Here is a 26726-nt window from a genome sequence, read left to right on the forward strand (position 1 = left end):
CCCTAATTATTGAAAATATTGCATAACAGAATAAAATAATGATTGACAGTTAAAAATAATGAATAAGTACTATCATTTTCTGTTCCTACCTACACTCCCCACGCAAAAATAATTAGTAGCATAATTTATAAAATAAAACCATGACTATAAAAGATAAATCCAATAAACTCCCCTCTTGCCACGAATAATGTTCACAGTTCATCTCTAGGGACGGGTTGTTATGGGGGAATGGTGCTAAGTTACTTTATTTTGTGTTGTAAGCTTTGGCAGTTGATTTTTATACCTATGTTTGATATGATAAGGAAAATCAAATCAGTCTGCTCACCACTTTTAGCCGAATGTTGACATCGTGTGTTGAGTGGTGGAATTCAACACCGCGTTTTTATTTTGACACCAGAGCAAATAAATGAAAATATTAAATATTTAATTTCTCTGAGTGGAAATTGAACACATAACCTGTCGCGTTTACAGCCACACCTTGTACCACCACGCCGCCCACCACCGCTACAACTGGCTCATACGATAAAACAAAAAAATACACTTAGTTTTAAGATTTGGGACTTAAAAATTTTTTAGGTAAGTACTTTATTTTACTTAATAACAACAATCAGTTTAGCAGTTTAGTCCTATAAAAATAATTCTCAATCATAATTATTTTTTCAGCTTCACGCAGTCTCTACTTTCCACACAATTTTTGAGACATTGTCATACCGCGCATTGTCTTGATCTAGTACAAATCGAAGTCTAGTACACACGTTTTATGTTAAAATTAACATGTACATAATTAGAAATTAATACTCCAATATCACAATCACTTATCTAACAACATATATGGTTAATTAAACCAGAAAATTACCATAAATTTTAATTCAATTAATATAAAAACACAGTATTAGCGCACTCATGCGACACTCAATTACTTCCACTTGTTATAATTTAGCATTTGACGCGATTTGTGCGATAGCATCGCTATACACGTTTTCCCCTGTTATTTGTCACTCTAAAGTCTTTTTAGGGTGTACGTAGACAAGAAATAATATGGTAATATCATTTTATTTAGCTTATTGCTCTATATCTTGCATATGGCCGGGTAGGATGATGGAAACTAGTTTTAAGATATTCCGTTCAATTATAGAGACATTACGTGTTGAGTGGCGGAACTTAACGCCGCCCTCAAGTAACCAGAGCAGGCGAATATATGTTGAAGTTTACTCACATTTGGAATGACTTGATGTTTGTTTAAACATAAAAATAACTCTGATAAGGTATAAGAAGGTTCAAAAGGTTTTAAATTCGTTAAGAATAAGTCGTTATTTCTTAATTTTTCTACACGTCCTTATAATAATGTCGTTCACAAGAACAATCCTAAACTATAAACCCAATGATTTATTCCAAAAACATACTTTAGCATAATTTACAATATTTACAATATAAACAATAAAAATGCTCAATACAATGTTATGAGCTGGCACTCGAGGGAGGAGGGCCCATGGGCGTGCACGTCCTAACCGATTTGTCGGACATTTTCAATTTTATCCCCTGAAACCTCACACCGCGGCTCTGGGGTATAAATTAAATAAGTTTATCTCGATGTTGGTGGCTCAGTATGATCTTCTATACATTATCTTACTGTATCTTTTATCTATATCTATGTATATGTATTCATAAAATTGTACGGTTTGATCGTCTCGTAAAAATCTATGGATAGCTATTGATGGCACGTTATTGTAATAAAGTGTGAATTTGTGTGTTTATTATATAGTGTGTAATAAATTAAGCATTGATAGATCTGGTTTGTACGTTATAGTTAAATACTTTGAGGTTTAATTTGATTGAAACATATTAGGTATAATATTTGATCGAATTTATATAAAACTAGCGGCCCGCTCGCGGTTTCACCCGCGTGAACTATGTTATTATTAATTTCTGTCTCCATGACTACGTCATAGTGACGTCTATGCAAAATTTGAGACTCCTAGCATTTGTAGTTTCTGAGATTTCGTGATGAGTGAGTGACCTTTCGATTTTATATACCTATATAGATGTCACTTAATACATTAAAAAAATATCTCTGTTAATAGATATAAAATTTGTTTAAATGTATTAATATTTTTACTTTATTTATACTACATATATTTATATAGTTGTAATAAAATAAATAATATTAAGAAATTATATAATTTAAGGCCATCTCAGCCACTCAGCAGTGATTGAGGGTTCCATCCCGAGGCAAAGACAGTAAATAAACCAAATTGCAGCATCGAGCTTGGCTACAGAAATTTTAATTTTATTTCATGATACCTTTATATAAATCACTGTATAATACCTATATATATATATAACAATTTCTCCTGTGTAACCCCACACCGCCGCCCTGGGGCTTAAATTAAACAAAAGTGTATTTTGATGTAGGTGGCTATAATAATACAATGCGACGCCTCGTTATGTCAGTTATTGTTTTGTAGGCAGCTATCTGATCTGAACTTATTAATTTATGTTATTTGTATTTTATTTATCATTTATTTGAGTTATTTAAAAAACTGAGTTTTGTTTTTGTATTTAGGGTTCCGTACGTAAGGGTAAAACGGGGTCCTATTACTAAGACTGCTATATCTGTTTGTCCGTCTGTCACCAAGCTGTATCTCTTGAACTGTGATAGCTAGAAAGTTGAAATTTTCACAGATAATGAATATCTGCTGCCGCTATAACACCAAATACTTAAAATATAAAATAAATATGTTCAAAAGGCATGATAATGGCTCCCAAACAACAAAAATGATTTTTTGCAGTTTTTATAGATAATGGTACCCTTTGTAGCGAGTCTGATTCGCTTTAGGCCCCATTTACTTTTTTTTACGAATGTACTGGTTGCTGGAGCTCCGTTTATATTGAAATTATAAGCCCATAGGCGTGAAAATAGGAAGGACTCGGTGGTCCGTGTCCATTCCAGAAAGTTTAGTCACTTTAAAAATTAAAGACAAAAACCTTTACACGAACAAGCTAGAGTCCAAACGCTCCAAACATTCAAACAAAAAAAAGGATTCATTATGAAATCACTTTTAACTAACATAATATTATTTCCAAACAATGACAGATAAAATATGTTATCACTATATATATAAAACACATTAAATATTTCAATACGCAACACTTAACTCTCCTACATCAGTAACCGGAGGATATCCCGTTACTTCCAATAAAGCTTTAATTAGTAAAAATTAAAACAATAAACAGCGGCCGTTAAATTTAGACGAATCGAAAACAATCACTGTTTCCGCTAAATAATTACTGAGTTTGAAATGAAAGCAAAAAGACAAACTGTTTTGTTATTGAAAGCTAATTTGTTAGCTTAGCGAGTAATTGTTCGACAATGTAGCCTAGGGTTGTTGATAACGACCATTTAATTAGATATTAAATTTTTTGCTAATAGTGTGTTTTTTTTTTTCAGAAGGGACAGAAACCAGAACGTACACGACGCAAGAACCCTTTATTACTGGTGTGTGTTAGTATATAACTTATTTGTAATCTATTCCGACCTCGCTTGAGCCTAAATACATCTTATTCGGAAATACATATAAAACATATATCAGCATCAAATTATACCACCGTTGCAAAATAAATATACATATAGGAGATATGTTACCTAATTGGGAATACTAAGAGAAGAAAAGAGGAAAGCAAAACTCCTACGGAAACAAGAAAAGGCGAAATTTTACGTTTCATATCATAAAGACCACGTAAGCGAAATTATATTGAACCTAATCTAAGAGATACTAAAATAAATAACTAAAAGCTATACTTAATTATATTATGCAATGATACTCGTAGATAGCCCTGCGCTGTACGTGTTATCGGCTCGTTAAATAGGTACATTCGATATTTTTAGTTCAAACTTAGACATAATATAGCGTGGATTCAAATCCTTGTTGTACATATTAATTTGTCAATCTGCCCTTGTATGTATTGTACGCTTATATTCATCGAAAATTCAAAACCAATTATATTCAAATATTTCACTAAATCGTATGTTGCTAAATTTTAGAATTTTTCATCTAATCAAACGAGATTCGTCAATCAACATGCAAGATCACTCTGTCAACGAGGCAGAGAGTAATTACCCCTACTAGCGCTGCACCCTTTTTCAAGTTCCCTCCTTTATGTAGTGTTAAGACACTGTGTTCACTTTTGGCTAATAATTTTCGAGATCTTGCATGTTGATTGACGAAACTCATCGCCACGCTTGCTCTCTGTTAATTGCATAAAAAGAGAAGTCAATACATAACCTAACACAAGACTCGGATAAAACAAAGCGACATATTTATTCAAGACGCAGCTACTTGTAAGTGTGAACTAACGAGAGCATTAGTTTAAATTAAAACAGCAAAGGCCGTTTTCATTTGCATCACACGTGACCGTCTGTCACGTCGTCTAGCCGCTTCATCATCGCTGAGAGCGATTAATTCGTATAGTGCGTGCTGAGTTATGAGCTGAAGCAGTTTTAGAATGTTTGGAATGAATATTGTGTGTAGTTTTGTTTTATTTAGTCAATTATCTTATACTATTCAAGAGTTAGGGTAATTAATATTGTTATTTATAAAGTAATGAAGCCAGATTAGTATATATATATATTTTGATATATATCTTTTATTTAGACTTGTAGACTTATATCAACAAATTAAATTATGTTATATAATGTGAAAATTCTGTTACAGTAAAATATAGGGGCATATCAGTTATTTAAATTTTTTATTATTATTTCGTACATATTATAAATGGAAGCTGTAACATTCGTTTTCCTATATTAATTTATTTAAATTTATAGTCTTTCCTAACTATTACGATTCCAATTATAAGGCTGCCAAAGCACATATAAATTAATTAGCATATATCATTAATAATGTGTTAAATATAAAATAATCATCTTCTATATTATGGGTCATTTAAAACTGCATTTGTCACGACTGTGCAAATTATTAGTTCATTAACTAACACAAGTTACAATCGGAGGCGATTAAATGAAGTAATTTTTAGCAACAGTTTTATCATTATAAAAGTCATTCACGTCAGAACCAAATTGAAAATTCACAATATTTTTAAAAAATAAGTATTAGAGTTTTTGTTTTATACGTAGAGTAAATAAAATATATGTAAATGTGATAACTGAAACTAAACTATTTCACTGTATTAAGAATCTACTGCAAATAACTTTTATTTCTTATTAATTTTATATCTTTTTAAGTAAAACTGCAGGATATTTAATTATCGTGATTTTTATACAAAACTCTTAGTTGGGGGTAGACTGAGTTGGTATTTTATCTTTATCAGGCGACCGAAACTGCCGTAGATTCTTTTAGAAATTTGTTACTAATATCATTAAATCGACATAATGAATTCGCTTGTAAATTATGCCATTCGCTTATCATTAGTACGTCGAGCCGGATGGTCTCAGTCTCACACCTATTTACGCTTCCTCTTGTGTCTGTCTGGTGTCCTAGTACCATTAGATAAACATTAGCTTATCAGTTAGATACTTGGTAAAATAATAAAAAAAAAATCATTATTTTTATACCTAGCTCAAAAATTTGGCGGGAAGTGAGTGGGAAATGGAAGTGTCTTTATGAGAATAGGAGTATCTTAACACTAGGTTTCCAGGTTCCTTCTGCCTACCCCTCTAAGCGCGGATCCAGGGTGAAGCTGAGAAAAAAAAATCTATATTAAATAATTTACTTTAACAAATATAAATAAGATAAATACTAAGTATAATTGAAAGGTTTCTTAATTTATGTGTACATCTGTAGTCTATATACATATTTATTAAAAACATAGTTCAACAATAATCAAAATTACACAACTATAACGAATTAATGGACAAGATAAATTCATTCTATAAATAGCAATATACCCACAATATAGGATCGATCCACCTGTGTTGCCACGCGACGGAGGGCGCTATTCGACACCGGCGCGTAATTTGAAATTTGACACTCGATAATGTCTGTGTTGCCAGTTGATCCCCAAATTACATGTTATCCCTTTAATGTTGCCATACCTTTTACTTGCACGTATTTAATTAGATTAGTTTTGGTTTTAAATTTTTAATGAATTGCAAGTTTTTGGTTTTTGTTTTGGCTTATTATAATTTTATAATGATTATAAAAAAGTTTCTTAATATTTACGCCATGTTTTTTTAGCTTCACTTCGTATCCTGCACATAGATGGGCAGGCAAAGGGAACCTAGTGTTAAGAACACTTCTTTTCTGGTTGCATTGCGTGTTGAGTAACGGAACTCAACACCGTGTATTCTATACCTTACCAAAACAAGGAAATATTAAATATTTAATTTTCTCAAGTGAGAATCCAACCCTCAACCTGTCGCGTTTACACCCACGCTTGTACCCCTGAGCCACGACTGGCTTGTTTTTAAATAATTGTTTTATATACCTACCTACAATAAAACAAAATCCCATAGGAATATACCGCAAATGGAAACGAGACGAAAATAATGATGCCCATTTTGCATAACGGCCCCGCGTCCATAGAGACGCAGTTGTAAAATAATATTCATTAATTTATGCACCAATATGTTATATTTCACCTACATACATGCAAACAGGCGTTTCAATTGAGCAATAATGCGACTCCCGAGTACAGAGTAGCCTCTTGACAGATACTTTAGTTTTTTAAACACGTAAAAAAGTAATATAAAAACTTTAAAAATATATACTTTGCACAGTATACAGAATATTTTTGTCCAAATTATTCAAACATAAGCAGAAAAAAAATTAGAAAAAAAATTGAAAAAAAATTAATTTTGCTTTAATCGACTTGACTGTGCCACAGTTAAAATAAGTGTTAATGGTTCTGGATACAAATAAAAAAACTATTAACTTTTGCTTGGGTCTAGATAGAAAGATAATTCAATAGATGAATATATTGCGATTAAAGGATTTTCCACAAAAAAATGTGGAAACTGAAGTGTAAAGGGAAATATGGACAAATACAGGACCATCAAGCTAGCCAAACTACAATTTCCAAAAACTAACAATTAAACGAAAACTCCCATTACAAGGCAAAGAAAAGAAAAAAATATTTTAGCAAAATATATATAAGCAAAATGACCACCAAACTACCCTATATATAAAACATCGCATCAAATGAACATCTGTCGGTCTGCCCGTTTGTCACACACTCGCACGGGACACAATTAACGTCGTTAATTGCACCACTGCGCTCAATTAGCTGATGTGCGAGTGCGTTTTACTGCAACCGAATTGTTTTATAGATTTTTATGGTTTTTCTAAATCTGGGTTTTACTTTTTAAATCAAAATAAATCAGCTTCACACGGTGTCTTGCACACAGCGTAGGCAGAGGGAACCTAGCGGTAAGACACTCCGTTAAATACTTATTAACTTATTTTATTTATGTTTTGTTATTTTATTATTGGAATGGGTAGATTTGTTGTTTAAGAAAATTTAAATCAATAATTTGAAACCGACGTTGTGGGTTCGATCCCCACTCGAGAAGATGAAATATTTATTTCAATTTCAATTTCTTCGCTCTGGTATCGAGACAAAACCGCTCCAACACCACCAACGGTTGAGTTCCGCCACTCAACACACAATGTCTCCAGAATTCAACGGAGTGTCTTATTACTAGGATCCCTCTGCCTACCCTGCTGTGTGCGGGATACAGCGTGAATAATAAATATATAGGTTTTTACTCGAATGGAAATCGAGCCCACAACCCGTCGCCTTAACACACTTGCGTACTCTTACGCTACGACAGGCCCCGAGCAAGAAGTGACTAACAAGTTACTAATCTACAACGGAAATGCCACAATGATTTAGCACACATTAAAAATAAGTATTTTTATAGAGTATATTCTTTACATGTCGAAGTCAAGTCACCCATAGCTATCTTTGACATAATGATATAAAATAATTTGCCTTTTATTGTCTGAGTTAGTGAAAAACAACGTTCAGCCTCTCAGCAGAATGCTGGGTACGTAGGTTCCTTCGTGAGTATAGAGGAGGACTAGGATTTTCCGAAATTCTTACGACAATGCGAAAAACAACATTTTAAGTTTTATAGTCTACAGTCTACGCAAGCAAAGCTGTACGATACGATTTATTTATATTATATTTATTTATTATACGATCATATTAATTATGAAGTGAAACGAATGAGAAAAATGAGCTGAAAGAACTAGATCGATATCGATCGACAGTAATGTTGCACCATTGGTTCCTCTCTAATGTATAAAATATACCTATACAAAAATAACATATCATTTAAATAATATATTTGACATTTTACACAGTAACATTTGTAACTTAACCAGCTTTTAACCCTGAACACCAGGAAACCTAACACCAGGACGCTCTTCCTGCCCTGTGGAAGTGACATAAATAGTTTAGCTAGCATTCAATTCAAAATTTATATTAATAAAGCTGCAATTACCTATTAGCCATTTTTATTTATTAATATATGTTGCATTTTGTTTTGTTTTTTACGTTAACGCCGCGTTTTACTTACCAGAACAATGGTGCGGGGAAATGAAAATAATTATAATTCTATTTGACAGTCAGACTTTCCATAACGACCTCAACGCATCAAGATTAAAAGAGGAAAAAAAAACAGTTTAATTGATAACTTCCTTTTCTTACAGAAGTCGGTTAAAAAGATCTGTAGCATTATTTACGTATGTTAGACAAAGTAAAATACAATCGAATTGATAACCTTCTTTTCTTACAGAAGTCGGCTTAAAAAACTGAATTGTGATAATTTTGATAAACTTAATATTCTTATTTATATTCATGGCGAAAAAATAATTGTTCACATAACCTCAAGAATCGAAAAGATGCGTATTGAAATAACATGTCCATTTTCTTTTTTATATTTCTTCGTCTTATGATAAGATGACCTATTAAATAATCATTGTGATAATAATATAAAATTATGATTAAAATTAATCATTATTTCATAGCAGTTGATAATGATTTAACAATCAGTATAATCGTATATATTAGTTGGTACACTAAAACCAAAACCTAAAAAGATTTTTTTAAGCAGTGGTATCGTGATGTATTTTTTAAAAATTTAGGATGTGTGCATAACAAGGTTATACAGAAGCAACCTAATTCTTCGTACCCCACTTTAAGCCCAAATTTTAATGGATTTGAAATGTTGAGTGGCGGAACTCAACGCTGTAGTTTTACATTTTAAAAAAAATGTCTTATCTTACTTACATATTTTATATACCTATTTCCTAGATCTTTATTAATATTACTAAATATACTGGTGTACTCAGGTACCTTTTACAACCTTTTACAAGATATATATAGGTTAGGTTATATTTAAAAGTTACCTAAAAGTATACTAAATAACCTACAAATTACTCTAGACACATGTTTTTTGTTTATCTGCCATTGACTGTCCCTTATCACTGAGCGAAACGACCACGCCATTAAAGTACTCACACGTTGCTGTCACTTGAAGTGAATCGCTACAACTAACTAAAAACCTGTTTTTACTATAAAGAATATCATAAATTATGAATTTAAATCATGTGCTATTGCTATAAGGCTTAATATAAGATTTTTTAGCATATTTAAAGTTATATTTTGTTAGCAATTAAAACGCGGAAGTTATAGACAGTTGTGTGAAGTTGGTCAAAATGTTCGGATATAAATATTTAACGCGGGCCCATTTGAAAGGATTTGATAACTATAAGGTCAGTTACGTTACTTAAATAACTGTTATTTATTGTTTTTAGTGTATTAAGTTATATAATAATGTGTATACAATATAAGATATAATGTAAATATAATGTATGTATTATTTACATACATATATTTACTATGCAAGTGTCATTATGTATACTGTGACGTCATAGATAATTTGTGATGAGTAACATCACTCAAGAGTTCGTGGCTTCCACATGGGGCATATTTAATATGTATGTTTTTATGGGTAAAAGTTGTGAAAGTATCCAAATTTCACTGCTTCCAATGTTATGAAACTGGAGTGAGAGAAAAGAGAAGCAGGGAGGAATCTCGACGGGGTTTCGACAGTATTGATAATACAAGAGGAAGGCAAATAAACAGTAGGAGGATCCTCCGGAGTTGATGGCAGTTGACGACACGAAAGAGGTGTACAGCGACCGTAGCGTTTGGTTTATTTTTCACAATTTGAACCAGTAGTTGCTGAGATTAGCGCGTTCAACCAAACAAACTCAGCGGCTTCATAATATTAGTATAGATTTACTAAGTTGTTGTGAATCTAATAAGCCGGCTGACTACAAATAGGATCCACACCATAAAATGGAGAATGTGTTAAAATATGATTTAAGAAATCATCTATAATATTATTATACGGTCATTCGATACGTTCACAATAATGTGTGTAGTTTATTCTCAATTAACAGTTACGATAAGGTTATGACCGTAGTTTAGTTCTCAATGTCTAAAGTTACTCGTCTCTATAATTAAATTAAAAATTATATTTTCGTTTATTTTAATTTTATGGAGGCTGGCGTGGTGATTAACGAGACGGTTGTGGATTCGATTCCCACATAGGTTCCCCTATGTTATTGTTGTTGTTTATTTAAATAAATGTTAAATGTTATTTATTTTCATTTCGTTGCTCTGGATGAAGTTTAGACTTCCTTTATTTAATTTTTCGCTTATTACTTTTATTGATATAACATTTTCTTACAGTACAGTGCTATAGATACGAGCCCTCTCAGTCGATATGTTATGCATCCCACATGGAACTTTACAGTTAAGGTAAAATATGTACTTACATATAAATATTCAGATAAAAAAATAAAATTTATAAAATATAATTAAAATTTAGAGGTATGATAGAATTAAAATAATCATCGTAGCGCAGTGGGATAGCGTTGAAATCTTAACACGACGGTTTTGTGTTAGAATTATGAAAGAAGTATAGGAAAGTGTAAAACGAAGTGTCTTGCCACTAAGTTTTCACTTTATTCCAAAATTTAACAGTAAAATGTAAATAAAGTCTGTACGTATCATTATTCTTAAAAAAATAGTAAAAAACTTTTCTCTTGCAGTTTATACCTAAATGGATAGCGCCAAACTTGCTAACATTCGCTGGTTTCCTTTGCATGGTAATATGCGTTATTCTATTACTTATTTATGACTTTGACTGTACCGCTGTGGGTCGTCCTGGTGTCAAAGAAATAGAAAGCTATGACATACCTGATTGGGTTTTCTCTACATGCGCTGTCCTGTTATTCCTAGCATACAATTTGGGTAAGATTTAATTTTTTGAAATAAATTTCGAGGTGGAAGAGGTATGTAGAGACCGTAGCGGTTGGCGCTTCGTTCTGTCTGACTACCCCGCTAGAGATAAAGCGTGAAGTTAAGTTAAGTAAGTTAGAAATAAACTTAACCTATTTGTATTAGCATGGTGACAAGAGATATTTCTAAATTATTATACCTCTGAGAGTTGTACGCTGCATAAATAGTGCAAGATAAAATAATTAATTTATAAAAAGTTTTAAAGTGTGATCCTTTGAAATGCGGTAAGATTAATTTAAAGTTTTTTTTTTAAACTTATTATTTAATGTTTTAGCTATACATGTACTACAACAGAGACGTCACTCATAATTCAAATTTTCAACCAACCTTCCTCTGTGCAGCCTTTACCTATATTATAATGTAATTTAATTTAAATATCTAGAATTCAATAATAGTAAATCTATCTGCTGAAACAGTTTCTAGGTGCATTGTCTCTTGTAGTTGTAAATCAAGGTTGCGGTAAGATTTGAATGAATCAACATGAAACTATAGTAATTAATAGTATTGTATTATATTACCAATCTGTGTCATAACCAATAGTAAGATAATATGTGTAATTTCATAAATAATTCCACTTTTATATCTCTTTTAAAAATGTAAGTGACAAATCATTCCGTTCTATTCTTCCTGATTTGCTTTGTTTATCAAAATCTGTAAAATATGTTTATATATAGCGTGTTTCTTTAATAGAATTCCAAATCCATAGCTGTCGTGCTCATCTAGAACAACTGTCTCTATATTAAATGGCATATAAATAAAAACAGCTTTAATTTAACTAAAAGTAAAATTCGCTAAAATTTCGTAGTAAAGCAAAAAAATAATCCATAAAATATAACAAAAAAAAAAATTTTTTTTTCTGCTAAAGTTCGACACAACTCTTATTACAGACGGTATAGATGGTAAGCAAGCTAGGCGTATCGGAGTATCAGGTCCTATTGGAGAAATGTTCGACCATGGCTTGGACTCGTATATAGTTTTCTTAATCCCATACTGTTTATTCTCCGTTTTTGGTAGAGATGAGTGGTCTATCCCCGTATTCAGGTAATTATATATTTTTTAATACATATGTCACGTCACGTTTTAAATATAGTTTTTTGGTACTTCTGCTTAGATAATTTATCCGCCATTTTGGACATTTTTCCCATTTTCTTTTTTTAAGCAATTAACGAACAATATAATTTCAGAGGATATTTAATTACTATGAGCGTAGTACTGAACTTCTACGTGAGCCACTGGGAGAAATACAACACCGGTACGTTGTACCTGCCGTGGGGGTACGACCTCAGTATGTGGGTCAGTTGATTTTATATACCTATGATTTAAATATTTTTATTTATTTTTATGAGTTTATCGTAATTTGAGAAAAAGAAAATATTTATAAAAAAATACCTTTTCTTACGAAATCGTTAGTACTTTAAAAATATTTTATTTAGATTAGTAGAACCCACTACAAAAATTTGAACAGTCAAAAATTTTTTTACATGTCATTTTATTTTATCTATAATCGTGCGCTTTAGTGAATATAATACACACATAAACATAATAGTATATCTTCTTATTTTAAGTAGTGTCATAACTATGTCATATTGTAGAACGCAAAAAGACCATAGATTAAAGCTAATAATAATTATTAGAAAATATCTTAGGAAAGATTAGGTAACGATTTGTCCTTTCATGTGCGTGTACCACACCTTTCTTACTAAGTGACAGACAGACAATAAACAAAACTACTGGACTAAGCAAGTTGAAATTTAGCATGTTAGTAAGTGCACCCTGAGCAACAAGAGAGGATTTCTCAAAATTCTTTTGGTAAAGAAAAAAAAACGAGATTTTTCCATATTTTTTCACAAAATCGACTAGTATAATAAGCTTTTATTCCTAGGTATCAACAATCCTCTTCTTAGTCCCAGGCATATATGGAACCGCTGTATACAAAACGTATGTGTTCGGAAACATCACTTTCGTTCAAGCCTTAGAAGTGGCTATCCATTGTACCGGGCTCTTTACTACGCTGCCGGTAGCGATATACAACGTGTATTTGTAAGTAAAATTACATAATACGAATTATATTTATATTTTTGTTTTCTAATTTCACTCAAAACACAATGCCTTGAGAATTCCAATGTCTTAATGGGAACACAGGTTCCCACGCTGCCTAAAAAAATAGTTTTTTTTTTAAATTTAGCTTAACGTGTTATTACTTGTAGTAGGGTAAGAGCTCTATTCCCTATTTTTTGCCCGTTTCTTCGAGACATTGCGTGTTGAATGACATGTTACCAGAACGAATAATCGAAAATAATTAATTCCTTCGAGCGGGAATCAAACTCACGATCGTAGAGTTTACAGTCAGATACTATGCCACTGAGCCATTAATTCATATTTAATTCTTTTTAGATCATATAAAAACAAATCCGGTAAGATGTATCCAATATTGGAAGCTCTACGGCCAATATGGCCCATGCTGACCATGACAGTTGGTATGACGGTGTGGGCGCTGAAGTCACCCAATAATGTGTTGGAGAGAACCCCTAGAGTCTTTTTATTGGTTTTTGGAACTTTATTTAGTAATATTGCTGTGAGTATATTCTTCGTTTTAATGTAACGATGTATTCCGCATGTAAATCGAGCCTTATATTAAGACACTCCGCTCTCCATGTGGATCTCCGCGCCGCGTTGTGCCTCGACACCAGAGCGAAGAAGTGGAAATATAAACGTAAATAAATATTTTTTAAGAAAATATAAAAACACACAGAGTTATATATATATATTTAGTATTATATGTTAAGTACCTAATAACTTATATTTCTGTTGACCACACATTGTGAAAAACAAACATTGTTTATGATTGCAAGACGAGAACCCGGCGCCTAAAAGAGAAACGCTGACCCGAACTTACATTTGAGATGACTGACAAGAATGGCGGGATTGCAACTTAAATATGATGCCATTTTAAATAAAGCTCTTGTATTGTTTTGACTTATTATCAGCATTTTTAAAAATGTTTATAGATACTTAATATTTTCATTTATGCAAAAAATAATACCTAATAGATTTTTTTTGATCTTCTAAAGTTGTTAGGCGGACGATAGAGTTCGAAGTGTATTAACACTGGATTTTCTCTGTATTTCATTCTAATAATTAGACCATAAAACGTTATTTTATTTTATTATTAATAAATATGATTCTTAGTACGTACTAATGAAATAAAATTATAATGTTACGCACCCTATGTTTCGTCGAAAACCGACGGTAAACGGCTTATCTGCTTAAGAAAATATTACCTTTTTATATTAGTTAAACCTAAAATATAATCTTGTCTAATATTCAAAGTTTCTTATGGTAAGAATCCGTAGTGGCGTAGCAACACAGCGTGTTATTGTAAACGCGACGGTTGTGGAATCAATTCCCATTTTAGGTATAGATATACTTATATATTGTCTTGTTCTGATAGAAAGATAAAATTCCACCAATCGATAACACAGAATGTCTTGAAAATTACAAGGAAAGTGAGGAACGGAGTGTTTTGACACCCTGTTATATGCAGGATACGGCGTGAAGCTAAAAGATATACCTATCTAAAATTCAAAGTGTTTTATGGTATTAAGTAATTTAAAAGCTCTTTTTACTTTCCAGAGTCGTCTCATAGTTGCAGAGATGAGTGAGCAACGTTGCGATACTATCGGGTGGATTAATCTACAATTAGTATTAGCTGTAGCAATATCTTTGTATCAGCCGCAATTTGAAATTACTGTTTTACATTTGTTTTTGATTTTTGTTATATTTGCCCATGTCCATTATGGGGTTTGTGTGGTGAGTACTACTTCTGTCAATAACTTGTATTTTGTAGTTTTGAAAGGAGACAAATTATAAAAAAGTACTTAGTCTTTTTTATGAAAAGGATTGATTGATTCGTACTTTTTTTATTACCTACTTAGGATAACTTCGTATTGTCCTTAAGTGAAATGTAAATTTCTTTTGAAGAAATTAATGATTAAACTATAATAATTTTAAACTGTTATAATATCTATCATGTCCTGTCCATACTTACAGTAATTTAGATTAAAAAAATATGTTTGCTGTATGTCAAATGTTAATAAAATCAAAAGATTTTATTAACTCAAGTGCGTCAAATACATTTTTTTTATATTTTTAATATTTATTTTTACAGGTCCGACAAATGTGTAATCACTTTAAGGTGCAATGTTTTACCGTTCCCAAGGAAAAAAGAAAATAAATGCACGTCATAAATTGTAAAAAAACTATTATTTTATTTTATATTTTTGTTATAATGTTTTCAAATAAAAAAAAACCTATATTTTTGGCCTTTAAATTGCACAAAATGTGAACATCAACCTGCCTCATCCTAAAAACACCAGGTAAGTAGGTACCGAGCAAAAATATGACACCGCACAATCTAATTCACAAAATAATACGTAATTCAATATAGAATAGCAAAAAATGAGCAATACGACAATATCGGGCCAAAAGATGTGCTTTTTAATGGGAGAGACAGAGACAACTAGATTCGCTCTCTCAACATAGTAGCTCCGTCTTTAAATTATACGTTCTCATAGCCTTGTAGCGCTCCGGGCGTTTCGATGAATGCCTGAATCGACATTACTTGCTGCAGCATTTAGAGCTTTACGACGTTAAGTTACGTATCAATTTCGTGTTATAATATAAAACGTATAAGTCCTTTTAGTTTCTATTAGAAATTCAGTAATGGGGGGTGCTGGACACAGACACCGAAAGCGGGGTTTAGAATTTCAGTACAGCTTCGGATAGCTGCGGAGCGCTGTTTTGTTGCGCTTCCAATTGTTTGCCGAGGATATATCTATACATATTTTTTTGTCCATTCGTCTATTATCGTGAACCGGATCCTCGAAAGCTTCAATTTAATACGTATTATATTTCAAAATAGTGTTGTGTCTTTGTGCTTGTGTTAATTTCGAGTTATGCTGTAGATTTTTCGGGTAAGTGAAGTGAATGCCGGTACGATTTGGATGAAACTGTGGTTGGTGGTGTTTTAAAACAATGGCATGATCGGTTTTGTAGCTATACGCATGCGAAAATAAAAAAAACAAATGTAGCGGGAATGCAGACTATGAGGCTTGAGGTAAAAATGTTTTTCAAACTTAACTAGTACGGATGTTTCTAATAAGAACAAGCTTAGACACGAGGTTTTTGATGCCTGAAATTAATTAAAATTAAAATAAAACTTATATTAGATGTCTAGTTAGGTCATTATAATAACTTTTATAATCAATCTATTCATAAAAATATTATCAAAAGTTGAAAAAGAAATTTTCATACAAGACTTGTCTGTAGTAAGGCTTCTAGGTAGCTAAAGCGCGGTTAAAAGTTAAAACCATAAGAAGCTTGGTAAACGCAGCGATAAATAAATACACGTTAGGTACAAATTCGATATCGACGGAACCCTAATAAAATATATATTTGATATTGGAATTGGAAATAAAATATATTTTCACTATATTTTGTAACGTTTTTTACAGTTGGTACAATTTTATTTAGAAATAAAAAAAATATTGTAAGAATAACAATTTCTACGCTAAATAATAGGTACATAGGTACTTTTTGTAAGACTTTTTGTCTTTTTTATAAAATTAAAATGTAGAAAACTTACCCCAGTTCATATTTAAGGCTAATCTTAAAATATTATTTATTCTCATAAAATAATAGATATGAATTGAGTGAATAAATTTGTATAACACTTTAAAATCCTTTTTTTTATTTTATTAAATTGTACCTCTATTTTTTTCTTAAAATGTCTTGTAAATAGAGAAGTTTTAATCCAATCCACTGCTGCATGAAAAGTAATAAAATATGTTAAAATTATTTTTAATAACATTATATTAATAAAAAAATTATCAATCTCGTAAACAGCCCTTTTTAAGTTAACCCACTGTTAGAAAACTAATTATTATATTATAAAGTTTATATTATAAACTATAAATAGATAATAATTATACTGACTAAATTTATTTCAATTTTTACTCAGCTACGGCGTCATATTTGCGGTGAAGGCAGATAGAAGAAATTAATGTATCTACTTCATTTCATTAGTCTGGAAAATTCTAGAGACACTCTGTACTAGCCGGCGGAACCTAACGCCACACTATATTCATCCAGATAATTTTACTTCATTGGAAATGACCTAAAACCTTTCTGAATATTATATAACTCTCTACCCTTATAAACATAATATAGAGAAGCGGTCCACGCCAGGATTTCTCGAAAATTTACTTAAAACATTCTTAATTATAAGGACTTATCTATAATATATCCCATTTTTACATATCAATGATTTCTAATAAGTAATAGCCGTAATGGAAAAGTTAATTATTACTGAAGTATAACGACGAATGTGTTTATAAAATTTTGCGATTTGTTTTAGTTTTTACTGTTGTACGAACGATTTCCAAATACGATGAAATTTGTTAAATATTTACATAATATTAGTTAACTAGTTGGTAGAGTTTAATACGTGATATACTTACTTACATATACAATCTTCATGTATTAATAATAGAAAGACCAATAAAAAATAGTGTTGAAATACTAATAATATTATATTATTAGTATTTCAACACAATTTTTTATTGGTCTTTCTAATATTCCTGTAATATAATATTATTTATTTATTTATAATATTAAACTATTTTTAAAAGAAAAAGTTAAGGCTTAAATGTAAGTTAGATGGTGTTCAAAACCGGTCGGATTAGAATATTTAGGGCAAAAAAGAACTTCTACTTCATATATAAAATACTAGCGGCCCGCTCGCGGTTACACCCGCGTGAACTATGTTACTATTAATTTCTGCCTCCATGACTACGTCCTAGTGACGTCTATGCAAAATTTGAGACTCCTAGCATTTGTAGTATAACGAAGTTTCATACAAACTTTCGACCCCAAAAACAACCCCTTAGAAGTCGAATATTGCAAATTCCCGTCTTAGCGAGCACCTACATCCTATAAGTAACTCCTATGCAAAATTTGAGACTCCTAGCACTTGTAGTTTCTGAGATTTCGTGATGAGTGAGTGACCTTTCGATTTTATATATATAGATTAGGTGAACATTGAGATTTTTTTTTATAAGTAGCACAACATGCAATAGGTGTAAGTACCATGCTATGGTACTATAAAAAAATGATAAAAAGAGACATAAAACGAGTTTCTGAAAACTATCCTTATTTTTTAAAATTTTCATATCTACTGCAAATCAAAGCAGATCAGACATATTTTAAGTGGAACTTAATCTTGAGGTAGGTAGGGATATAAACTTTTTTAAAATGTAGCTTCACAGTAACCAAAGGGAACCTAGTGTTAAGACACTTCGTTCCTAATTTCCGCTGAATTTTCGAAACACTGCGTATTGAGCGACGGAATTCTATCGCCGCGCTTTGGCGAGAGCAAGAAAGGAAAATATTTAATAAATAATTCCTTCCCTCCCCTCACTATTACATTAAATATACCAGGCATAAATCATTAAATTAATAAAAGTCATTAAATTAATACAAAAATTTTAACGTTTAAAATTTGTAAAAAATTAAAAAATATTTAGCGGCCTTCGGACAAAATCTTTATAAGCTTTCTCCGTATAAATAATAACGTGATTATGAATATAAATAATACCCTTATAGCTTTTACATTTAAACATCGATACATTAATAAATATTTAATATTATGTAAATATTAAATATGAAAATATTTATGTATATGTATAGATTATGTTAATATTGTAGCAATTGTATACGATTATAGCTACATATAGTATTAAACAAAACTGCTGCTCAGCGATTGTATGTTCGGGGCTGCGTTGAGTACCGTCACTAAACATGCGATGTTTCTAAAATTAAGAAGGAAAGTTAGAAACGGAGTATTTTAACACTAGGTTCCCTCTGTATCTATGTATCGGATGGAGAAGTATCATCATCTAGGTATACATTTTTCTAGAATTTTGGAACTAGAACAATTACGGTGTTTTTAAAGCCTGTGACATGTACCTAATGCTATAAGACATGCTAGACATGCTAAGAGAGAAGACTCCTGAGAATCCTAAATACAGTTAGTTCTTCAGATGAGCTGAATTACATAACATACAGTATTTGATACTAAGTGCGGCGTTGGGTTCCACCACTCAACATGCAATATTTTAAAAGTTTTTTGAAATGAGGACTATCTGTGCATGGGAAAAACCGAAAAGATGCCAAAGTATGTCTATTTCAAAGTAAAATTGGAAGATTTATCGTAACTAAACTAAAAATGATGTATCCACGATGTTTTCTGTTTTAGAAAACATCGTGGATACATCATTTTTACATCTCCAACTACTTTACTATTTTAAATTATTTCCCTGATATAGTATTTCCAAAGGTAACCATAAAATGATGAGTCTAAAACCAAGTTACAACACAAAATGCTCGAAAGAATGCTATAAATACTTGTAACATGGAGGCAGTCGATGTGGAATCTCCTATATTCATTGGTTTGAATATCTTAAAATATTTGATACAGTTAGTCTGATTGAAAACACGCTTAGATAGAATCTAAATGTTCTCGACGTCCAAGTACGAGTTATTTTTAAGCTTGAGTGTTCTGTACGTTAAAATAAAAATAATTGTAAAGGTAGGTAGTTATAAATTTAAAAGTATGTACTTAGTTAATTTTATTATTGTATATTTTCATTTGATTACTTTTTTAAATCGTGTCGTAAAAAAATATTAAAAGACAGAATTTAATTAGAACATAGGAGAATAGGTAGAGGGAACTTAGGGAGTGTTAAGACACTTCTTTGCCAATTTTTTGGCTAATTTTCAAGACATTGCGTGTTGAGTGGCGGAAATTTGGGAAAATTCGGCGGAAAGTGGGGAACGGAGTATCTTAACACGAGGTTCCCTCTGAATGCTGTGTTCGGGAAAGAACATGAAGCTCATTTGTTGAGCTGAAAAAATATTTTCTTATTCTCACAAAATTACATTTAAATATATTACAACATTCAGATTACCTCGTATTTATATACCTAAGGACAAAATTTAACAAATTTAACAAGGGCAACGAAGTGTCTCAACACTAGATTTCCTCTACCTTGCTACAGAGATGTAATGTAAGAACACTCTGAAAAAAAAAAGCTACGTATATGTAAAATGTATATTAGTATCTTTATATACATAGATATATATTATAACAGGTATACCCGTTCATAGATATAAAGTAACACCAGAAGCACGTATTTGCTGTTCAATTGAAATTTCTTAGGCGTAAGGCAACAAACAATTGTGTATATTTACTACTTCGCGTTCTCGCTTAAACGTAAGAGACAAATAATAAAATAAGGCAGTGGAGGGTAAAAGGGCTTAAGGAGTTAGAGCTAAAGTTACTGTACTGATATACAGAAAGAAGGTTTTATATAATATTATATAATATTACTTATATTCTGGTTAAAGAATTCTTTACTTTTCTGATTTTAGAGTTTAAATTTCAATGTAGAGTTCAGTTTATGTAATATATTAAGGGTTGTGGGCGCTTTATTCTTGGAAGTAATCGTTTAGTTTTAAGACTTCAGGTATTCTATGCATATATTGGGGAATAGGTAGGAGGAACTGCTATAATTCAGTCTTCATATATTCCACCTGCTTTATATTTTATATTTTCCCTATATGGAATTCTTTTTTTTAGCTACACGTTATTGTATTTCAAATATAAAGGTAGGCAGTATTGAGACACTCCGTTCTCCAGTTTCCGGTCAATCTTCAAGTCGTTTGGTCTTATTACCAGAGCAAGAAAATAAAAACAATTCGTTCTCCGAAATGGAAATCGAACCAACAACCGCTGCGTACAGAGAGAGGCTGTACTACCTTATCAACACATTAACATAGTCTTTCTTCTTAATAAAAAATAAATAAATCTGTCACCATAGCGTACACAGATACCACCCAATCAACCACCAGCCCGACACGTCCCACACAACTTTACATTTACTTCACACAACAAATATTACCGCGTAATATATACGAGTGTCTCCCATAAGTGACAACCCTGCTAGTACAGGCGTGTGCAAATAGCAGGGCCTAATTAAACAAAGATAGGCAAAAAGTATAAAAGTGGACAAAGGAGCGCTGTCTTTGCCTACCGAAGCGTAGTAGTTGGTTTCTGCGAATCTCTACAGTTTTTAATATGTGTCGGGGATACTTAGCTTATTCAGCCGTGGTTAGGGTTGATTGGGTGTATCGATAAATTTGTGTGCCTAGAAAGTTATGGAATATTAATATTCTTTTTTTATTAAATTTTTTTAATAGCTCCGCTTTGCTATATTTTAAATATACTCTTACTTTCAAATAGAAAGGTAGAGCCCTGATTTTAATAAATTACATTGTCATTAATTGAAACAAATGTATAACTATATCAATAATTAAGCACCTAGCGTAGAAATCATACGGAATTAATAAGAATTATTAGTTTAAGCAGTACTAAGTTGTAGTAGAAAATTAAATAAATTATATAAAGACCAAAGACAATACGAGTAAAGATTATATTTACTAAGACCACCATCGACACATCCACGCCCGTCGCCCATCACTAAACAGCTCGTGCCTGTAAAAAGAGGACAGTGCACACTTCATTAACAAAAGGTTAAATAATGTCGAATACACCATATTGCCTTCGTTCCGAGATAAAATTTCATCATCGATAGACCAAGTTTTAAAAATTAACGAAATTTATGCTTTTTACACATAATAAAAGCAAATGTTTTTTTATAAAATAATATTTAAACATTAATAAATTGATTTATCGAAGCACGTTGTGAAATAATATAGAAAACTATTATATTTAAAAAATCGTACTGAAGGAAAATGTATTTATGCGAATGTCATCTGTACCAAAGTACTAACAACGTAATTTTTTGTCAATAAATTTATTATAATACATTAAGTTTATTTGATTAATACATTTGATTGAAAGTTCAAATTATAATGTAAGTCCTTAAAACTTGGAACAACGCACATAAATCCAAAGCAATGCGTTAATGCTATCTTAACGACAATCACGACAGGATTAATAACGAATATTATCAAAAAACATAAATTTCCTTACACGACAATAAAATACTCCCAAAATCATCTCGTTAGCTTTAACGTAGCAGCGCATATGATCGTAAAATATAAGCTCGATATTCTTCATATATTTAGTTAGATAACTTATCGTTTATCAGTAGGAAACGTATTAATTAAAATAACACTTTCAAAGTTCACCATATTCTAAAATGGGACAAAACAAACGAGACAAGAATGACCATAAGGTCCAAGAACAATCGCCACATGTGGCCACAGATTAACGAAAAGAAAAACAAAATTAATATCCATCTCCCTTCTCTATCTAACTTAGTATTTATATATATAACTGTCTCGCTCTCACAACGAAATCATTCTTGGAAATGGGCGCACAATGCGGGTGTTGTGGCCACGAATTCGAAATTCAAAAAAAGAGGAATCGTTCGACGGTCGGCTTGTGCTAAATAGCATTTCGTTTAATTTCTCAGTGCGTTGTTTAATAAAACGCGTAATTATGGCGGTTTTACTATTAACTAGTTTTCTAGACTGTTTATTGTTTTTCTATGGATTGTAAATTTCTAATGTTACGTAATAAAAAAACATTATAATACAATAAAATTAAATGGCAAAAGAACTTACGTGTGCCTATTAACTCTGCATTTATAGTAAAGAACATTTTTAACAGTAACCTTTTCAGATACTATCTTTTATATAACCATAACTTATTATATAATAGTAATTTAGATGACGTTTAGGAATACTCTGGAAATCTTGATAAATACAATATTAATAGTTTTATATATTATATTTATAATAAATCAGTCAAAAAGCTCTGATTTACTTTATATTTTTTACCCGCGTGCGGTCCTAAGCGGATGTATTGTTTAAGTCCACTCGTTATTTTCGGCCATTTATTCATGAGTAATCACTGTAAACATTATTTTTAATGCGACGGTTCCGCTTCTTCTCAAAGTCATCAGTTGAGATTCGTTTGACTAGTTATATGAATAAAATTAGTCAAAATGATGTAACGACCTAGAAGACTCACATGAAATAAATTTCCTTTCTTAAACGTACTAATATAGTAGTATAGTTCGAATACAGAACACATATTTCTTTAATTTTATAAATCTACTAGCGGCCCGCTCGCGGTTACACCCGCGTGAACTATGTTATTATTATTATATTTCTGTCTCCATGACTACGTCCTAGTGACATCTATGCAAAATTTGAGACTCGTAGCATTTGTAGTAACGAAGTTTCATACAAACTTTCGACCCCAAAAACAACCCCTTAGAAGTCGAATATTGCAAATTCCCATCTTAGCGAGCACCTACGTCCTATAAGTAACTCCTATGCAAAATTTGGGATTCCTAGCACATGTAGTTTTTGAGATTTCGTGATGAGTGAGTGACCTTTCGATTTTATATATATAGATATTGAATTAAGTGTTAGTCATATACACAATGACAAATTTAATAATCTATAATTCTATTTAAAAGATTTTGCTTACTACCTATATAATATAAATATTAAAACTACAAGTACTAAGTATATAGATAGAATACCAAATAATTTTTTGCTTTCTTGATTTGATATTTATTTTATCATTCAAAACTTTAGATATTTTAAAAAGTCATAACTCCATTTTGTATAAACCACGTTTCTTAAAATTGATGTAATTTTAAATATTCCACAAAAAACAACAATTTTTAAAAAATCACACAAACCAATAAAAACCAACAAAAAAAAGGTCTTAGAAAAATATTTTTAATCTGTCAACGAAATACACCAGTCAATCATATTAATTATATATTCATACATTGTACCAGGGACACAGGAATGTGTAGGAGATTAACATCTCGCTTTCAACGGCCCTTATCTCGTATCGCCAACCTTCCAGCCACGAATTTTGGTTCATATCTTAACATAAAAAATGATTTCTACCGTATAAAATAATAAGCTAGTTTCGCTTGTTTATGGCTATGTTTTTAAAATATTTTTCGTGTATAATAATTTTTAGTATTTATATTTATGGATTTCATTAAAAAAATATATAATAAATTTACATAAATAATACTACTACTTACATGTGACTAAAGCAAAATCTAAAATTAAATAGAAAATATTGCTGTGATGCACAGGAAAATATTGTTTTCAATATTATATCACAGAATATAGAGATAAGCGGATAAGAAAATTATCTTCTAATGCCATTCTACATACCTAAGTGCCAACATGTGGATTGATTACAAATTACTTTACGTGTAATATTATTAAAATAGTAGGTATTTGTATTATATAATAGAATAAAGTAAAAGATAAAAGAAATAAGAAAAAATCATGATCGTACTTGATTCTTTTCTAAGTAAGATTTTGTTAGGGTGCTGAAGGGCTTATATCCCCGCTCGCACTTGGCCAATTTTTGGGTGACCATAATATTTTTTAAAGAGTTAGTTATCCGTCCCTGATGGGGAAAAACCTAATTCTGTTAAAGAAATTTAATTTCACTCCGCTTTATATTTTGTGCCTTTTTTTTTTTTTTTTTTTAACGCTGGGAAATGCAGTTTACGCAGACCGACAGAGCGGTACTGTGGGGCTCACCGGAGAATGAACCCGATACTACCCACTAAAACCCAGCGAGACCTACCCACCTAAGCAAGACGCCGCAGGATCGCTCACGCATTCCACTACGGCGACTCGGTGGAAAGCCCGCCTGTAGCGGACCATCGTCATATTATTGGTGACTCTCTAGGGTATTTTGTGCCTTGCAATAACATAGAGTCCAAAATTTTCTCTTGGTAACTGTTACTCAGGTAGCTTATGTGATAAAGTGACATGAACTCACAATTATCGTATTCTGCCAATAATAGTACTTATTTAAAATGTCTTATTTAAAATCTAATGCTCATGGCTCATGCGCTTTGGTTATGAATTCGATTCTCACTCAGGGTTCAAATTAATTGTTGATGATGAATGTTGAATGTACCTATTATTTATTTTCGAATCAATTATTCAAACATGAAGTTGAGTTACATCACCCAAGTTCCGCCCCTCTGGGCGGTTTATTTTTTTACTAGGTTCCCTCTGCCTAATCTATAGGTAGGTAGGTACAAAGCGTGAATCTAAAAAAAAAAAAGTATTAATGAAATATATATTTTTTGATAAATGTACCTTAATTTCTCTTTACACTTTCGTTCCTAGAAAAGGTAATAGTAATCCCTTTAACATATTTGATGGAGATTATTTTAGAATACAACCGAATTGGCTTACCTATATATTTAATAAAATACCTAACTAATATTTTATTTAATTCTTATATATTATGATATATTTTCTAATAAGGAATTGTTTACTCGGTATACCCGATATTGCATATAATCGAAATACAATCGTGGACGTCGGTACTTTGACATCGACACCCGTCAACTCGGCACAACGTGTGTGCGTCACACAACATTGTTTTACTTAAAATGTATGGACGAGGCTTAATAAGTTTACATCTATAAATTTTATAAGTATATAAATATTTAAATATTAATATGTTAGCGTGGAATTCGATTGAAGGTATGATAGTTGTTGGTTTGATTCCTTTCTGTAGAACTTTCGGAGAATTTAGCGGATTTTATTTAGTACAGTCATATTATAATTTGTTTAAAATGAATATACTTTTATTAAATTAGTGAATCAATTTTAAATTTTTAAATATAAGTTATTATAAAAAAAATACATTTAAAAATATAATTTGTAACTGAATTATCATTATATTAATCCTCCATTGCGTATCCAGTAAATAATAAACAGATTGTAAAAATTCTGAAAATTATATTAGGTATTTGCCTGATTTTATCTTCGATTACTAAGAGCTTTTGGTAATGGTAAGCTTCTAAGAATTTTTTATAGGAAATAGTATACATATTCAAATTCAAATTTGTCAAATTCAAAATAGTTGGTGGGCGGCGGTGATCACCATCAGGTGACCTATGGTAAATATGTGCTTATGAGCACATTAGTCTTTTCATTTCCACAAAAAAAAAATACAAACTAGAATAGAATCTAAAGTAGAGTAGAACTATTTGTTTAGAAATTTGATATATAAATTATAGTACTTATTTAAATAAACCTATGACATCATCTAATACCACGACCACCATGCAAGCGAAACTTAAGGTGCCCAGATAAGGCTACAATGTAAACAACAAACTGTAACGTCTAAATCTTTTTGTTATCCTCCTCTAGGAATTAATATCATTAGCCTTCACATACCTATTGGTCTTTATTTTATTGTACTTATCTGTTTCGTATGACTGTCCAATAGAGTAAAT

At 31.2% G+C, this 26726-nt stretch overlaps 2 protein-coding genes across 8 annotated transcripts in view; both read left to right on the plus strand.

Moving 5' to 3' along the window:
- The first annotated feature begins 9464 nt into the window (after positions 1-9464).
- On the plus strand, positions 9465-16304 carry LOC146533385 (ethanolaminephosphotransferase 1-like). The gene is made up of 9 exons (XM_085194640.1): positions 9465-9734; positions 10720-10788; positions 11082-11283; positions 12219-12372; positions 12516-12624; positions 13214-13371; positions 13726-13906; positions 14965-15141; positions 15500-16304. Exons 1-9 carry the CDS (start codon positions 9678-9680, stop codon positions 15563-15565), a joined length of 1173 nt encoding a protein of 390 aa, XP_085050766.1. The 5' UTR covers positions 9465-9677; the 3' UTR covers positions 15566-16304.
- The window catches only part of eya (eya transcriptional coactivator and phosphatase 2), a 37215-nt gene continuing 26651 nt past the window's right edge, over positions 16163-26726 (plus strand). For 3 of the 7 annotated variants that reach the window (XM_085194634.1, XM_085194635.1, XM_085194636.1), the window contains exon 1: positions 16163-16304. Coding sequence is in view for 1 of the 7 variants with exons in the window: in XM_085194637.1 (XP_085050763.1) it covers positions 16427-16447 (21 nt within the window). In the remaining 6 variants the exon portion in view is untranslated. The other 4 variants (XM_085194629.1, XM_085194637.1, XM_085194633.1 and 1 more) reach the window with 4 other exon arrangements.

This window comes from Heliconius melpomene, chromosome 12 (genome assembly GCF_056956725.1).
Source record: "Heliconius melpomene rosina isolate 202511_hmr_F chromosome 12, ASM5695672v1, whole genome shotgun sequence".
Taxonomy (NCBI): domain Eukaryota; kingdom Metazoa; phylum Arthropoda; class Insecta; order Lepidoptera; family Nymphalidae; genus Heliconius; species Heliconius melpomene.

Excerpts from the sequence above, each read along its gene's own strand:
- LOC146533385 (XM_085194640.1), top strand. The coding sequence starts at position 9,678 with ATGTTCGGATATAAATATTTAACGCGGGCCCATTTGAAAGGATTTGAT. Across the intron at positions 11,284-12,218 it reads ATTCCTAGCATACAATTTGG|ACGGTATAGATGGTAAGCAA; the intron begins GTAAGATTTAAT and ends CTCTTATTACAG. Across the intron at positions 13,372-13,725 it reads GCGATATACAACGTGTATTT|ATCATATAAAAACAAATCCG; the intron begins GTAAGTAAAATT and ends AATTCTTTTTAG.